Here is a 19249-nt window from a genome sequence, read left to right on the forward strand (position 1 = left end):
CCCCAGAATTCTGGAAAACGCTAAAGGGGAGGTTTAGGTGTGAACTTTAAAACCACAAATACAACTAATAATAACTAAGACCCAAGACATTGCCCAACAGGTGCACCAAGATAATTACAGAAGGGAGAAGGCACAGACAAAGGTATCTTTTTAAAAAAGGGAAAAGGAGATGTGTTCAACTATTTAAATTTCAAAGTTACACAATAGTATTGTTTTTGTTATTTTAATGTATTTATAAATCAACAACACATTCTAAAGTGTCATACAGAAGAAGGGTATACATCAAACATATAAATTGCATACGAATACTGACAGATATAATAACAGTAAGGAGGGCCCTGCTTGTAATGGTTTCCAATGTGAAAGATAAGTGACCAACAAACCGAACAATATTGTGAACATGTTTTTAATATTTCACAGTCACTATAACTGAAATATAGTCCATAACTGGATGAGAAATTTGAGATTTTTGGATATTTCACAGAAATTCATTTTTTAAAATTCTATTTGTTAAAAATTGTGGCTGACAATTCTGTATAACTGTTTCCATGCCTGCAGAATCAGGCCAATAGATATGAGTGTCCAAGGCCATCCAAAGCCAATCTCTCCCCACCTCACCTATAGATGTGTGCTGTGATGTTAATTACACTGACAGTATACACAGCACTTGTTGGCAGAATCCATTTCAGTTTCGGAACACATAACATGAAGTTGGCTCACTGACCTAATTTATTGTATGGGCAGAGAGTGTTTAGAGGAGACTTGTCTAAAGTACTAGATAAGAGAGAATTTTTTTGGATTTTCAAACTGAATATAAGGATACCACTTGGTATGAATTCTAAATTCGATGTTACTTGTTACTATTGAGATACATAGATATGTCCGCAATTTCCTTATAGCATGTACTATTTCTCACTATGAACTCTCAACTATGTATGGTTGTTTTTAATGGAATGTTCTTTAACCATTTGCTTTATACTTTGTTTGTATTGGGCACTGTCACTTTAAGAGTTGCTTCCCCTTTTTTTCCCTTTTCTTCAAATTGTCTTTTTGATTGGTTGCTTTCTGTATAAAAGCTCATTTTCTGTGGTTGGGATATCAGCCCATGATTAAGTACATTCTGGGCACGAAACGCGTAGGGCCTAAGGAGATGCATTTATACTTTTAACTTTGATCAATAAAAACTTGTTTTTAACTTATACTTTTGGCCCTGTGGATTCCTCTGAGTGCCGGATAGCTCTTTCTCTTGCTGTACAGAGCATGTGTAGACCAAGCTAACAAAAAGCCTTGACCTGAATTCAATTTTGGTTCCTTTCTTTGAATTCTGTACAGCTGATGGAAGTGTCATTGTATTTACTGACAGCAATATTTCTTCATTGAGCTCCCTGGCAGAACAATTGTTATGTACCATAAAATCTCCTGGCGGACAATAAATCCACCATTTACAACCTACCTATTTGTTCTCATCTCTTCAGCCTTCCCTGTTCTTTCTCTGTTTCTAACTGCAAAAGAATGAAATGTATTCTATCCTGGTCAGTTAGTGACTCTGAAATTATATCATAGTACATTTTTTGGTGGATGAATAAGATAAGAGTTTTCCTGTCTGTGGGAGATGCTTCATTCAGAAGTTATGGCATGCTAAACCTAAGCAATCATTCTACCATATTTCATGATGATTCCACCTCTGGGAGCAGTATTTAATGTTGTTTACTCAGCAGAGTAAATAGCAGTGACACAACCACAAATATCAATGAATGCCAGTAAATAGAGAAATAAGCATTTCTGTGTAGAAAAAATATGCTCAGAAGTTTTACAATAAAGAAATCAATATAATGCCCTGCTTGTAAACACAGTAATAATATGGCTGTTTTTACAGAATGAAGGTATTCGTATTCTGGGTAGAAACATAAAGTTGCAAAAATCATAGGGATAATGTAATACATTTGCAACCAATCATATATTTGCTTTCAAACAGGTGACCATTAAATTGCATTTGCGGTTACTAGACCTGGCTTACAAAGGATACGTACAGTGCAGCAGATACCGTATATAGTAAGTGAACCTCACCAGTGAAACTAGGCATACCTGCCCCTGGCCTAGAGCTGAAAGAGCCAATTTATACCAGAATTGCAGTAGACACTCACAAATCCCACTGGTATCCCATTTGGTATACAGATGACCTTATGCATTTTGTGCATTACTAGAACCAGTAAAAACTTTGTATTTAATGTCATTGCCCCCTTAATTTGTATTACAAGGCAGTAGTTTCTACTTTGATATTATAAACATGTTTTATGCATGACATGTATTGTAATTATTTATATATAAAGAAGAGTTAAACCAAATCCCACATTCTTTAGGTCACATAATTAAGGAGACTCCCTTAAATTTATTTGCATATGCAATATACAATTCAGAATGAGCTTATTTCCCAAAAGAACTTAAAATCTATGTAGAAGAGGATACAGATAGGAACAAAATGGTTAGGGGAACAAGTGCATAAGCCAGGGACATGTTGCTGTAAAGGAAGACAAGTAAAATGCTTCCTATAGAAAGTGAGTCTTTAGGCACTTTAAGAATAGACTTAAGATTAGTTTTAAGACTATCTTTCCATTATTCAATAGCCATAGTGTCAGGTTTTCATTTTGCTACAGTGCTAAGACATTTCTGAGTTATAAACCCCTATGCCTATATTTGTAGCTGCAAACAAAAGTATTGAGTGCAAACATACTGACAAAGTTAACATAAACCCAAAAATTAAATTTTTACAAAAGAAAATAGAATTCCAAGTAACTTCCCAATATACTTTAATTACATATTCCCATTGGTTTTAAAGTTATTTGTAAATTTAATTGTAATTGGAACTGGCATCAGGTTTAAAAGTGTTTGCCTGGCCAAGTTTCCTAATTTTGGGCTCTACTTCAATACTTTATAATTTCCCTATAGGCAGAGTTGTTGCCTAGAGTTCTCTGTATGAATACTCCCTATGATCATGACTTCATTTGGCTGGAGTTTCAGTGATAAAGCCTATTCAACTTGCTGATGCATCTTGAAGAGCAATGATTAAGGTGATGTTGGCATGAAAATGTAAGAAAAAGATATTATCAGCAAACAAAAACTGCAAATGTGCATATCTCTGAGCCATAATATCCGTACATTTTTTTGGCAAGGAAAACTGATAAAAATAGGCAACTATTTATCTATTAATGTTGTGAGCCAGTCATCTAACATGTCACATACTTGTAGACTAATTCATATTAAATTGATTATTTTATATACAATATATTAGGCAAGCTTTGATCATAAAAGTCTATTTATGACCTTAAAGGACACGTTACCCGAACAGTATTTTTTATCTAATAAAAGATAAGACATTTATAAGCAAATTTCCAATATGAATGTATTAAAAATAAGTGTGTTAAAAGTTATTTGTAAATGTAATTGCTTTTGAAAGCAGCATCTGCTCAACTCTTGGCTGTTAATTTTTAAACAATGTTGCAAAGCCAGGCTTGTCCAGCAATTCAGGTCTGTCAATTCCTTGGCTTTTGTTACATTGTTTCAAGAGCCAGAGCCATCAGTGCAGAGAAAAGAAGACAGGCAAACACTGATTTCAGTAGCAATAGTCTAAATATTCTATATGTATCTCATAATGAATGTATATTGCAAATTTGCTTAGAATTATGTTGTCTTTTTGGGTTGAAAATTGTCCTTTAAAACCTACATATCATCAATGGCTTTCTGATCAAAGGCCAAAAACCGATTTCATGGTATCTATATCTATTTGAAATGAAAACAATGGCCATGTAGGATAATTACAATAAACCAGTGCCAGTGTAACAAATATAAGTACTAGAATAATAGAGTCAACAGCTTAAGTCAAGCAGTTATATTAACAATGTCTTTTACTTATTGTTGGATTGCATAATACTCTGTGCTGTGTTACACAACTGTGAATTAGGTGGAAAGAGTTTTTACCAATATTGGTCTCAGCACCTTTGAATGCCTTGCTAAAGGAAGAAAGAAATGAATTGAAGAGTGTTCTCGGATCTGTTTTTATTTGACAATGTGCGTGAATGTGAATTCAAAGTGTTGAACATTATTATCTCACTTGGAGATTATCTATGTGCTTAAAAATGGTCTGTGATTGTGGTAATGAATTACATTGCCCTCTTGGAAAGAAGAGGATTGGTTTTCTTCTGAGGAGCCATATGGTTCACATTCATTTTAATGTGACTTTGACATGAGAAAACTAGCAGAAAAAGTAGAAAAAAGGGCTTACAACCTGGAAAACTGCCAAGAGGAAGAGTATTTATGTTGATGTGACTATGGATTTTATATCCTTTCCTGCAAGAAGGGTGCTTTTGAAAGTGTTATAGGTTTGTAATGATTTGCCATATGCTTAAAGAGGTAGAGCAATCATGACAGTAAAGTAAAGCACATCTCTAAACAGTAATTTGCTCAAGGGTCTATAAAATAAACCAAAACTAAGAGTACCTTTTACAAGACCCAGATCTCTATATATATAGATCTAAAGGCAAAGACTGCTCCAAACGGGTCTCAACAAATATGATATGACAGAAATGATGTCATAAGAAACTACAAATGTAGAAACCTGAACATTATCCTAGCAAGTACAAAATATAGTGATATTCCCTCAATAACAAAAATGCTCTAAAAAAATTATACAATGAACTCAAGGAAAGAATCAGAAGGGGCATTTACATATGCCTTGGGCTCAAGGGCTATATCACAATGGGAACACCCCTTAGTGCTCATTCAGTAACCATATTTGTATCTGGACAAGCATACCTATAAATCTGACACAAGGTGCAAAGAGCAGGGTTGATGGGCTCAAAGCAGCACTATTCTTACCACCTGGAATAGGATCATTTGCATCCTGCCCCACTTTACAGTGTTCAAAGCTTGTGTCTGTTTTTTATACTTTGCACTCTGCTCCATGGTGATAAATAGATCTATATAAGAAACAATATAATGCCACCAAAACATGAACATTTGTCCATGCAAAGCAGAATCAATGGCATTTAGCATAAATGGTGTCAATATTCAAACTGGGTTGTCAGGGGCTCACCAGCAAACCTTGGATCAAGAATTTGTGCTTGAAGAGCATTATGCTCTTTCTACTAGTATTATTTCTTCCTCTAGTCTCTTATCATTAAATATTATATTATCTGGCCCTAACTTTAGTTTTTCTCCTTTCCACTCCATTTCTGTCTCTTCATCTCTTTTTCTTCTTTTCTCTCTTTCACCTATTTTGATTTCTTGTCTTTATTTCATTCTCGCTCGTTCTGTCTTGGCCATTTTCTTTACAAAATGTCTCTTTTTTTTTACTCTTCTATGGGGAATGGGAAGACTAGAGTTGGTTAGAGAGATGGAAGACAAAAAGGTTGACTGAATGTGGGTGGCTACTAATGCCTGGGTCCACCATCTAAATTATTGGTGCAGGGGTGATCCAGCTTGACCCTGCATTTTAGAATTATAAGTCATTTGTCATATGTTCATCTGTCCACTCAAGTTTGTGTGTGTCTCTGTGTTTATGTGTCTAGCATAAAAGCAATATTCTGTAAGTTAAGTACCATGAGGCATTTAATGTTTTTGTTGCATTAGAAAAAATATATTTTTACACCCCAATTTATAATTAAGTAATATTGTATTGGTTACTGGTTTCTATAATAATTTAATTATAAAGTGTGAAGTAAGCCAAATGATGAGGTGTATGGTTCGGGATTCCTCAGATACCCTGATATGAAATATAAGGCACTAACCAAAATATCTAATAAAAGGCACTAAGTTTGCCCAGGTGCAGAAACCCATAGCAACCAATAAGATGCTTGTTTTACTTTAAACTGTTAAATTGCTGTAATAAAAGACTGCACCTGGGCCTGGTAACAATACCTTTGAACCCTGTAACAATACTTCCCCCTTGCAGTAGGTCGAATTTCGAATGAATGTTTATTTTTACTTGAATACATTTGTATATACTCACAACTCGAATGGGAGGTTATTTAAGAAAAATTTTGAATGTCTAATATTCAATCGAATAGTCCCAACCCGAAAATTCTAAACAAATTAGAATCGAATGGTTCAACAGACCTCTGCCATTGTCTTGTAAATTAACTTGGCAGGTTTTAGGTGGCGAATATTCTAATTAAAACTGTTTCCATGGTTGAGGGATTAAAATTCAAATGTGTGAATTTTGACACCAACAAAAAAATGTAAAAATTCGAATTTACTATTCGACCCTTAATAAATCTGTCCCATAGTGCTTCAGCAGGAGAATTCTGCAATAGAAAAGTAAACCTCCAGTCATAGCCAAACTAGGTCCAACTATAGATACAAAAAAAAAAAATGTTTAACCATAAACAAAATTTGTGCCAGTCCTGTAGCCATAGCAATCTGTTTAATTTTACTATCAAAGTGAAGTTATGAAAATAAAAGTAACCATCTAATTTAAAATATAACTTCGTGCCTTTCAGTAATATTATTTTTTTCATGTTTTCTAGCATCATCCATTTTAAAACGCGAGAAACGACTTAGAGCCAAAAATGTCCGTTTCAACTGTGTCACAGTGTATTATTTCACAAGGAGACAAGGATTCACCAGTGTGCCGAGCCAGGGAGGAAGCACGTTGGGGATGTCCAGCCGTCACAACAGTGTTCGCCAATACACCCTCGGGGAGTATGCCTTAGAACAAGAAAGGTTACATAAAGAGATGCTGAGAGATCACCTGAGGGAAGAGAAACTAAACTCCCTCAAGCAAAAGGTATCAGAGTTTTTGTTTGCCTTCAAGGTATATATTATGTTATATTTCTGTGGTTTAAAGGTTTAAACATTCATTTACTATGTTGCTCAACTATAGTATTGCTAGACTACAGATCAAATCAAACAATTACATTACAAAGAAAAGGGACACTACACATGCTCAGTGTGGTCCAAGAAGCTGCTCAGATGCTAAACTTAGGGTTTGATGCAAATCATCGAGCAGACAAAGAGTTTAGAATCTGAAAAAATAAGGCGCTCCTGATCTTTAGCTAAAAAGCTGTGGTTGCCCTGAACTGGTACAAAACCCCAAAAAGTGTAGCATTTCTGCCCTACTTTTTTGTTAAGCCTTAGTTCTCCTTTAAAAATTCATAATGATCCTCCCATCATAATTTAAACCTTGATGAAGAATTGGAGTATGCTGGAAGTGTTAAAGCAGAAACATATAGCTTAGTACTAAGAAAGTAAATGTATGTCCCCTTGGGCACTGGATCTGGATAAATCAGAACAGAGGTTGAATACATGCATAACAACTACAAATTCCTTTACTTACCGTATATTTTTATCCAGATTTTCTCTAGTGACTTAAAATCACTACACAGCTCTCTGGCTGTATCTACCAGAGAGTACTGAACAAATTAAGATTCAACATCGGTATTTTTAACAAGTAAGCACGATAACGAGGCAATTTCTATGCAAATAAACTCATTATTATTAATTTGTGTTGGCTCTAAAGAGATTCTCCATAGCTTTTTAAAATGTAAAAAAATCTGCGAATCTGCACAATCTATTTTACCATCTGCTTTAATAAAGTATCTAAGGAAGTCCTGTACATGTAGTTTTAAAGGGAAAGTTTACATTTTAATTAACTTTTAGTATTAACAACATATTCTAAAGGCAATTTGCTATTGATTTTCATTTTTTGTGTGTGTCTTTTTTAATTGTTTACCTTTTGGTCTGGAGTTTTCCAGTTTGGAATTCCAGCCTCTAATTTCAATGGTTTAGGGCCACACAGGGAGATAGAGCTGCACTACTGTGGGTGACCAGTCTCCTGAGAAAGACTTTCAATAATATAACTTTAAGTAAAAGTAAAACCTCTGGCTTAATCATGGGAAAATGCAAAGGGAGGCAAACTCTCCTTGTGCCAAATTAAAAAAAAATGAAGACAAGTGGAAAAGTTGCAATTCAAATTTTAATTTGAGTTTTGGAAACTCAGATTTTTGTGATTTAAAAAAAAAAATCACAAAAACTCAAACTGTAATATAATGATTCGGCGTCTAAAAGATGACGATTTCACGTAGAAGGCAGAGAGAATTATATTACCAAAATTCAAGCTATATTTCATATCCAAGCTATGGGAGTTTTCGGAAATTTGTCAGACTCATTGGTGATAATAGTTAGAAGCTTAATTACAAATGCAAGAGAAATCCAGTTTTTTCAATATGGTGAACTGTACAATTTCTGCCATGTACATTTTTTTGTCAACTTTGATGATAGAGAACACAATCAGGTAATTTTATTTCAGAGACGTTTCTGGAAAGCCTTCTTTATAATTCTTTATATAATTTAGCTGACCAGGCCATTTAACCTTATATGGACATAACAAGCCAAAGCTTTGTATGTTCCCTTTCCTGCCATAAAAGTATCCAACACATTTTAAACCCAGCAATGCATCCTTCTTTACCACTGTCAGGCAAACAATTCCTTTAACAATAAGAAAATTACACCTAGACTAGGATAAATAAATAAGATAACATTTCTTGACACTCATGTACGACAGAAGTTGTACATAAGCATTCCAAAAACAGCCCCCCCATTGGTTCTTTTATACCCCTGGAAGGCTTTAATTCTGTCCTCGTTTACTCTTAGTCCATATTCTGTGACGTATTCTATAGAACCTTTCAGATTGTCTGTTCTTTAGCAAGACATGTCTAGGATATCAAGTAGCTTCTCGAGATGGGGAGGAGAGATAAATTACTCAGCCAGTACACTTTCGAGTTGGGGGGAAGATAAGCAACAAAACAGGGTACACTGTAAACAAACAAGTTGTTTCAAAGTTGCAAACTACTAGGCCTACATCTTGCTACTCTATTAATATGAAACAATTCAAATCCAAATTATATATGACCTTATACATACTTAATGCGTCCTACTTATTCATCATATTGTATGATACAAAGATTATTTGTTATCTGCTGTGTATCCTGTGCCTTTTCTCCTAAATGGCTGCCCCCATGGCTACACATCATATATATACTATATAAACTATAGTAGAGTTCCTGAAGCAAACACATCAGTTGTACCAGCACAGGACAACAGTACATTATATTTTAATTACTTTAATAAACTTCTTTGGTTTTACTCTTCCTTTAAGGCATTTCGAATGAGAAAGAACTTGAGAAGAAACAGTCATTTACTTCAATGCATTTTGCATGAAACACAGTTAAAAAAACATTTAATTTTGGAATTTTTCCACCATTTTGCTAAATAATTTTTTGGCAAAATGGGACACGTTTGCTCCACTCTATACAACACATTTGGGGCAGTGATGCATATTTTAGGCATATTTATTATGCTGTGTAAAATAAAATTAGCTTTAAAAAAAATGTGTAAAAAGCTGTGTAAAATGAATGGCAAAGGTGTGTGTAATTTACGCCATGTGAATACCAGATTTTACATTGTTATTTTACATTTCTTCCAGCAGAAGTCACTCTAAGAAAAAATGTGTAAAATGCATTTTTACTCTGTTTTTTTTTTTTAATGGTGAACCCTGAAACAGCATAATAAATATGTACCCAAGTGTAACAAATAAAATCCTGTATCATGCTGTATATCTGGGATTACTGGGTACTTCAAATGTGTGTTCATGGCAAACCTCCCTCTAAAGAGCCATTGGACCATCAATAGCTTTGAACTTCCTTATTAGGGCCAGTTTGGAAATCACTGATCTATACTATAAGCTTCATAGGGGAAACCATCACTGTACCTGAGGAGAGAGTCTCTGGGTATACTTGCATGCTCAGTCTAGTCCACCCAGAACAATATGTAATAGTCTAAAATAAAAAGGTTTGCTATAAAGCTAATTTTAATGTTCTCTAGAATCTAGGTAAAGATACATCTCTTATATTAGATCTGTCCGTAAACTACACAAGAAAACAATGTTCACAAATAAGCCTTGATTATTTATTCATATATCCTTTATATAATTGCAGAATACTACACAAAGCTCTCTTGCTTTCCCCCTCTTTTAGATAACCAAAAATGGCACGGTGGAGTCTGAAGAAGCCAGTATTTTAACTCTAGATGATATTTCTGATGATGATATTGATTTAGACAACACTGAGGTCGACGAATATTTCTTTCTGCAACCTCTGTCAACAAAGAAACGGCGAGCACTGCTCCGAGCATCTGGAGTTAAAAAGATTGACGTGGAAGAGAAACATGAGCTGAGAGCCATCCGTCTATCCAGAGAAGACTGTGGTTGTGACTGCAGAATATTTTGTGATCCAGAAACATGCACTTGCAGCCTTGCAGGCATAAAATGTCAGGTAAGTGGCAAGATTGAATTGATCTTAGCAATAAATGTCAGGCTGTGATGGTCTATAAAAATCATTCTTTGAGAATATTTTAAAGAAGCATTTATTTAGAAGAGATATGTGTGCATCCTCTAACCGTCCGTAAAGGACTGTTATTTATCTGTATTATTGGCATGTTACTTGATATTACAGATGTTCACAGTGGTATGGATAACTATTTATGACATATGTAAACAAAAAAAAGCCCCATTTTTGAATAAACTTTTTTTTAATAAACACTTCAATGGACAGCTTTTCTGCTAACCAGTGATGTGTTTTACACTGATAAATGATCATTTTTATGATGAAACATTGGCTATCCAATAACACATTTAGGCATTTAATGCAATTATTATTTCATATATGCACATGTCCAATAACTGGTTTTTGTATGAGCAATGGGAAAAGAGCTGATTGTCAAGACAAGATATTGTCAACACTTGGTGGTGGTTGAGTTATGGCTGCCTACAAATACAAATATTATTGCTGATAACCATCAAAAAGTGTTTTATTATTACACTTTGCTTTAAAAAATGTAAGCTCACGTGCCACATCAAGGCCCCTCATTGTAGAGTCCTACACTATCCATAAGCATTCTAAGTTTGTAGTGCATTTAAAATCAAGTCCCCAGCAAACAGTGTGACTGAATAGTAAGACCAACAGTGCACTTAACTCAGAAGCTCTAGCGAGAATGCAAGGAGCTTTTAAGCCCCAGCTCATTAACAAATACCTGTAAATCATTCCCTGTTTTAAAGGCTGAATGGCAGCTATAGGCAAAATTTGGATACAATTTGCAAGAGCATGTTCTTGTGTTGCCAGTTGCTTGTAAAGCATTTTGAATTTAACATAAAACCTGATTATACCCCCCACCCCTTCTTTTACCTTGAAAACCATTCAAAACCAGGAATGCACTGCAACCACATGAGCCTTAGAATACCTAGTGCTGCTAACTAGATTGAATGGCTACTCTTATAAATTTTTACGGCCTTTTCAGACCTCTCTTTCAGGTAGGCCTGGATTTGTGGCAGGGCCACAAAGGCCTGGCCAAGGGCAGTAAGATTTATGGGGCTGCATGCCACCGAGCAGCATTCTAACAGGCATTAGGGATTCGCAGCTCCCCAGCCCTTTGGCACATGCGCTGGGAAGTAGGCAGGTAATAGGACCATATGGCATAGGGGCACCGAAGAGGGAAATCCAGCCCTGCTTTCAGGTTAGCTGGTTCTTTCTGCAGAAGCTTTATAGTATGTTAGATTTGTATGCTTCTCTAGCCATCACCAGCTAGAGTTCAGACTCACTTTTTTGCTTTTAAAATTTTTTCCAGACAATTAAACATTAGGCGGGCCATCAATGATTTGTTTAAAATGGCAACAGGACTAAAGGTCTTTTCCTTATGACTAGTATGGGAATTCATTTAAAAGGCAGGTGTGGTAATACCTTTCCAAAGTTAAAAACCAGTGACACTCATGGTTATATGGATAGGTAATGCCTATATTTTATTCACAGTAGGGTTTTAGAACATAATGTAAGAGAACACATAGCATATGCAAAATTAAACATACATAGTAAAATTAGAGTTAATTTCTCCAAAACAAAAACAAACTTATACCAACAAGTCTTTTTCACTTAACTTTTTTTTCTCTGCAAATATAAAAAAAATATGTTTGCTCTTTTGTTAAATGGATTTCAGTGTAGAAGTCTGCTAGAGCAGCACTATTAACTGATGTGGTTTGAAAAAAACATGTTGTCCCATGACCGCATCATTTTAAGGAGTATGCCACGTTTGTTCAAACCATGCAAAATTTAGGCTGAAACAAACTGAACCACAGTCGACTTCTTCTGCTTAATTGTTTGTTAAAAATTTAAAGCACCCATAGTGCAAGAAAGAGCCTTATGTGTTTTGTGCCTCCATGGGGCACTTAGTGATAGGCACTTAGTTTGTGACAGCCTAAATTTTTTTCAGTCTCTGTGCCACACATATACATATCTTCAATAACTAGTTAATGCAGATCATCTGTAATTGGGTAAAAATTATTTGGACTTATGTTATGACTAAAGTCTATTCAGACTACCTAACTGGACAAATGCCTAAACTCCTAGACTAGAGTAATAATAATGCCCTACACATGTGGCCACTGTATAGTTTATGTGCCATATGTTAGGAAATGTATGGGGGCACCCGGGTACCCAAAAAATTTTTTACAGCCTATCACCCTGAAAAAACAAAAAGACGCCAGTGTTTTTTGGGACTTAGAACATTTTCAACTAAAAATTTTCAACTAAAAATTGAAGAAGCCCTATACATTCCATTGCACTTTGCCTGGTCTGAGCTGGCGAAGGCAAGTCTGGCGGAACAGGTAACATTCAGTAAAATGCACATCTTTGCGAAGTAACGCTCTTTCGCCAGAGCGAAACTTCATCTGGCGTAAGAGTGCTAAGTAGCGCTAGAGTCTATCTGCATCGCTAGTGAAGTTATGCCTGTTTGTAAATCGGCGAAGTACCGAAATGACATGACGCTGGCAAATTTTCGCTAACGTTCACTTCGCCCTTTAGTAAATTTGCCCCTAAATCTCTAGGGGATCACATTTCCTTTGTTCAGTTGCTCAATAACAAGTTTCCAATCCCAACATACTCCAACTATATATAAAGAATGGATTTTTAAAGAAACACTATTTAAGAATGCTTTTTCTAAGCTCTCAGTGCCAGCGGTCCACTTAATAATATAATGAGAATGCAGCTTGTGTCAAATAAGTGTCCTGTTGTTTGGGCATATAATTTATCTACATAGTAATATTGGTAAAACAAAACTTTGCATAAATCATTCTGTTAGACAACAGCAAACTGCCCAAGTGCTGTTTGTTTTTTCTGGAATATAATGTTTGTATCTTTAAATAATGGCCAACTACTTACATACATAGGGAGTGCAGTTGGAGAGTTTAATAGAAGTTCTACACCTCCTTGAACATCCTGACCACTTACTTCTTAAATAGGGGTTTGTATTATGTGTTCTGTAGTTGTGTAATGACATTACCAAGGGCAATATAGATATTTTCAGCAGCTGTTGTAATTATGCCGAGGATTGTAGTTTAGTAACCGCTGGATCTAGGACCTAGGGTCCATAATCGAGTCAGCTGATATCACCCAGCTCAAGGTGGGCATATTAAGAAGTGATCCACTCGTTTGGAAACAAGTGGATCTCTGTATGTATGGCCAGCTTCAGTAATAAATATTTTAAGTACTGCAAACATCCAATAGGTCATGAGACCACTACAGGTAATACCCAGTTTGGTAGAAGAAGATCAACACGTGCATCATTCAGTTAGGTTGCACCATCAAAAATGTTCATGATACAACCTCTTCAATGGAACATTACATTCTACCAAAGGAATGAAATTTGAAACAGACATTAAAGAAATACCGACTAGTGATAAGCAAATCTCTTCCGTTTTGATTCGCTAAAAGATTCGCTAAACTTTTTTTTTACTAATATTTTGCTACGCAAGAATTTTTTTTTTGTTGCAAGTATGTTTTGTAGCAAACTACATAAATTTTTAATGGCACCTTATTTCTGCTTTGGGAAGGCAAAATGATGCTCAGTGTACTCCTACACAAATGCCCTACATTATTAGAGGACCTTCTATCCACTAGGCTACAACTGCATTTTAAACAGAAAAAAAGGCTCCCGTGTTGCCAATTTCTTAAAGACATGTCTGTGATTTTTGACAATACCTGTGATCGACTGGTAATGGTATCTACTATTACACTTTGTTGCTGTTTAAAGTGGACCTGTCACCCAGACACAAAAAGCTGTATAATAAAAGTCCTTTTTCAAATTAAACAATTTCTATTTTTTATTAAAGCATTCATAGCTGTTGTAAGCTTATTTAAACATCTCAGCTGTCCGATCAAATATTGTCTGCCCCTCCTCTATGCCCTGCTGTCCCTACATTCCCCCAGTTCTCTTAACCATTTAATTGTGTAGCCAGGGCATGGGGATGGACATCAGGTCCCCCATTCTGGTGCACAAACAAGATTCTGAGATGATGCAAGGCTTGCCTTAAAGGGATACTATCATGGGAAAAAAAAATTTTTTCAAAATGAATCAGTTAATAGTGCTGCTCCAGCAGAATTCTGCACTGAAATCGATTTCTCAAAAGAGCAAACAGATTTTTTTATATTCAATTTTGAAATCTGACATGGGGCTAGACATTTTGTCAATTTCCCAGCTGCCCCATGTCATGTGACTTGTGCCTGCACTTCAGGAGAGAAATGCTTTCTGGCAGGCTGCTGTTTTTCCTTCTCAATGTAACTGAATGTGTCCCAGTGGGACATGGGTTTTTACTATTGAGTGTTGTTCTCAGATCTACCATGCAGCTGTTATCTTGTGTTAGGGAGCTGTTATCTGGTTACCTTCCCATTGTTCTGTTGTTTGGCTGCTGGAGGGGGGGAAAGGGAGGGGGTGATATCACTCCAACTTGCAGTACAGCAGTAAAGAGTGATTGAAGTTTATCAGAGCACAAGTCACATGACATGGGGCAGCTGGGAAATTGACAAAATGTCTAGCCCCATGTCAGATTTCAAAATTGAATATACAAAATTCTGTTTGCTCTTTTGAGAAATGGATTTCAGTGCAGAATTGTGCTGGAGCAGCACTATTAACTGATTCATTTTGAAAAAAAATTTTTTTCCCATGACAGTATCCCTTTAATAACAGTGTCCACAAAATGGCTGCTGCCTGCTTGCTATAATTATGAATTCCCAGACTGGAGGAAACAAGATTCAAATAATTTATATAGTGTAATTAAAGTTCATTTTGCTTGACTGATGTAATAAAACAGGATTATGAATAATTTTATTGGGTGACGGATCCCCTTTAAGCAAAAAGTAACATCTATAGTTTATATATTACTAATAAATCTGACCAACAGATAATATCTGGGTGCTTTGTATCTCACATTAAAATGAATAAATCATATATTTATTGGGATGGCTCAGATGCTTTTGGTTGATGTGGCAGGAGAGGTGAAGTATAAAATGGCATATGAATTTGTCACATGCAAATTTTTGCCGCAGTTTCAAGAAAATTTTAGCCGCTGGCGAAATGCAGAAGTTCGCAGCCAATCTATGCATGGCAATATTTTCTGCTTATCACCAATTCTAACACCAGAAATTAAACCATTTATTACATCTATCATAATATAGTTTTTGCATGCTAATTATAATTTTGCAGTGAAAAACAATAAACATGACCTATAGGTAACTTTTAATATACATTAATATGTTGAAGAGTAGTATTTTTATTGTCAGTGTCAATTTAAAGAGCTAACACAAGTGTGAAGCACTCAAACTGGATGCAAAATTTATAGTAATAAAATTTAGTAATGACACTTTTCACAAATGTACCTCCATCCATACAGGGTTTTAGGAATTAGTGGTCAATGTCAATGTGCCCCTAAAGACTACTCTGATGAATTGTGTGCCACTCAAATTATATATACTAGGGAACTCTAGCCAGCCTGGATCTTGAAGTAATTCAAGGGTTCCCCTAGCAGGTTGCATCGATAGATGCAACTGACTTGTGGCGAGTTTGAATGTTGGCACATTAGAAAAGATGACATAACCAATCATCTATACAATCTACAAAAGATGGAGCTACTATGCATCTATATTAGCACATTGCACATAAGTTGGAATGCTACTTAGAGGCAGAATAATGATAAGTCACATTTGTTTTAAAGCTCAAATGTGAACCTGTGATTTTGCTTTCTAGCATTTTACTTTATACTTGGGCCCAAGATTGTAGATGATCCATAAAGAGTGATTTGTACCTAATATGTTCCCAACAAGGTTTTCTTTGCAGGATGTTAAGAACATAATATTTATATATATTTTTTTTATTTTTCAGGTTGATCGTATGTCGTTCCCATGTGGGTGTTCCAAGGAAGGATGCAGCAATACAGCCGGTAGAATTGAGTTTAATCCTATTCGTGTAAGGACACATTTTTTGCACACAATCATGAAGTTGGAGCTAGAGAAAAACAGAGAGCAGCAGGCAACTCTTGGAAACAGTTGCCACAGTGATGTAAACTCCCTTGCCAGTACTCTAGTTCAAAACGGCCACTCTGTAGAGTTTGCGGAGAATTTTGAAATAGAAACTGAGTCTCAGTCAGCTTTAATGCACTTTCAGTCCTCTGAACATCTAGAGTGCAATGGCGATGATGAAGAGGAAGATGATGGCAGCAGTTACTGTAGTGGGGTTACAGACTCCAGTACACAAAGTTTAGCACCTAGTGAATCAGATGATGATGACGATGAAGATGATGAGGATGATGGAGACAAATCAGATGACTTTAGTGAAGTAATTTCACCTCATGATGACAATATCACCGGACATTCAGTCCTTTGCTATTCCAATGGCAACACAATGCATGACATCCACTTAAAAAATGCTTCATATTACTCTAACTCATCAGCCCTGTATTATCAAGTAGAGAATCATAACTCTGGCACCACAAACCAAATATCTGAGCCATATCCAGACAGAAGCTCTGTGAAAAATGCTACACTTAATTTGGTGCCTTACAACATGAGAACAGAGCAGTTCGCTGACTACTCAAGACAACATGAAGAAGGTTTCTCCAGCTGCCATTACCCTACGACAAACCCATCTGTCATAGTTTGCTGTGCTGCTTCAGAAAGTGAAAACAACACTTCTTGCCACAATTTATACCCGGAGCTAAGGTCAAACCTCCCTCAAGTAGAATTTCACTCAAACTTAAAAAGTTCCTCTCCTGATGAATTTGTTCCTAAATTAAATGGATCTAGCCATCATTCATCTGAACTTCTTAAGGATAATCCTGTAAACCTATCAGAAACAAGTAAACTTCAGGATGATTGCATAAAATCCCCTGCAATGGAAACAGTACCTGTTTAGATAATAATGTCCATCTGCTTTTCCTTATTCTCCAACTGTAATTGAACTCAATCTATTTCTAACAATCAAAAATATTTCTAACCAAATGCAGCTGATCTACAATTGTTTCTGTTGTCTAGTAGAAATTGGTTAAACATAAGTCTTTAGTTGACTAGGCTATGACAATGCACAAACGCTGTTTCTCAAGCAATGTAAACTACTAAAACTATGTTGATTTATTAGGAAGCATTGGTTTGAATATGTCAATATTTCTATATGTCTCTAAGTAGCCTTGTATCAAAGTATGTGAAGAATAAGAATAAGAAACCAGCTCAATGAAATCCTAAATTATCATATGATGCTCAGTACAGAGAAACCTAAATACTAGATTTATTGAGGAAAAAGGTACAAAAACAGTATAATTTTGTGAAACAATGTTTCCTTATTATTTATGTGATTTATTTATGGAATTTATGTGTATTATGCAGTGTTTGTTTTTATACAAATGGACAGCATGTTCATAGTGGGGAGGGGTGGACCTCTGGGAGGTAAACGATTCCTAGATTGTTAGAGCATGTCCACAACAATAATAAAAACTGTGGCATTTTACTAAGACATATCATAAAAGAAATGGCAAATGGCATTGACATTTTTATTGGACATGAAGTCCATTAGACCAAATAATGCTTCTTATACCATGTGATGTTTTTGAGGGGGTACTGTGATACTGGTGTGTTTTGCAGATTTTTGCCATTCTTCCAGAAATATTTCACTGTCTTTTTATTTAAATGGTTCTACGTTTCCCATCAGAATCCCTCAGACTCTAAAGATAATACAAGTCCTCAATAGATTGTCCAAAGTCAATACTTTTGGTAGCAGAGCTATTGCTTCTCATGGGCAGAAAACTAAACTAAAAAGCAGTTCATTGATATGATAATTAAATGGCGACAAACAGTATTAACTGATTTTTTGTGGACTTGCTAATACGAGTAGAAAGCTTTTCTTAACAGACACTTATTTCAGGTCAATGCCCATTAATGGGAAGATAATGAAAGTAACACGTAAAGATACTGCAGGACAAAACTGTTTTGGAACTGGATTAAGTGCTTCTGACATTCAAATTAGATATGGGATTTATTATTTAACGAATAATAAAGTTTTTCATTTGTAAAAGGCCTGCTTCAAAAAAAAACTGTACAAAAAAAGTACATGCAAAAATGTATCCTATTTTTGAAAAAAGTAGGACTTTTATCTAATCAGATATTGAATTATAAAAATATTGTGTTTTTGTGTGCATTGAACATTCAGTATTCAAAATACGTTAATTTGGCATGACAAACCACTTGCATTTTCAGAGAAATATTTAACAGTTCTCCAAATTCTTGATACAGAAGACCAGCAGTTAATTAATTAGATTTGAATGTGTTGTCATAGATTAACTGGCCAAACACATTCTGAGTTCCAAACTGTCTCCAGAAGCAATGTCAGTACTAGAACTATTTGTAGGTGTATTTGTAAGTGTAGGGTGTCTATGGGTGATAAGAGACAAACCATCCTTATATCACCATGTGCAATGCCAAGCATTGACTGGAGTGATATAAAGGTCACCACCGTTGGACTCTAGAAGATGCTAGGTGAACACTACCTACCTGAATATATGCCATTGATGGTAAACTTTTATGCATGAGGAATTATGTTCTTGGGCTGTATTTCTTGGTTTGGTCTAAGGTCCTAGTTCCATTGAAAGCAAACCTTAAGGCTACCAATATAATGAGATTTATAATGAGATCTGCCAACTTTTACTTGATGGCAAAAGTTTGTGGAAGGTTCTTGCTTGATTCAGCACAAATAGAGGTCCATACAGAATGGATTTGCTGGGTTGGGAATGGAAGAACATGCTTGTCTTTAACAGATAACTTACTTTAACCCAACTGAATGCCTTTGAGATGAATGTGGAAGCCAGGCCTGATCCCCAACATTAGTGTCC

General features: G+C 35.6%; 1 protein-coding gene across 2 annotated transcripts in view; it reads left to right on the top strand.

The window, feature by feature from the left end:
* The window catches only part of csrnp3.S (cysteine-serine-rich nuclear protein 3 S homeolog), a 69346-nt gene extending 50512 nt beyond the window's left edge, over positions 1-18834 (top strand). For both annotated transcript variants that reach the window (XM_041578636.1, XM_018238838.2), the window contains exons 3-5: positions 6522-6781; positions 10029-10325; positions 16255-18834. In XM_041578636.1, the coding sequence (XP_041434570.1) occupies positions 6522-6781; positions 10029-10325; positions 16255-17283 (1586 nt within the window). In that variant the 3' untranslated portion in view covers positions 17284-18834. The remainder of the gene's footprint in view (positions 1-6521; positions 6782-10028; positions 10326-16254) is intronic.
* The last annotated feature ends 415 nt before the right edge of the window (positions 18835-19249 follow it).

The sequence above is a fragment of the Xenopus laevis genome, chromosome 9_10S (assembly GCF_017654675.1).
Source record: "Xenopus laevis strain J_2021 chromosome 9_10S, Xenopus_laevis_v10.1, whole genome shotgun sequence".
NCBI classification, from domain to species: Eukaryota; Metazoa; Chordata; class Amphibia; order Anura; family Pipidae; genus Xenopus; species Xenopus laevis.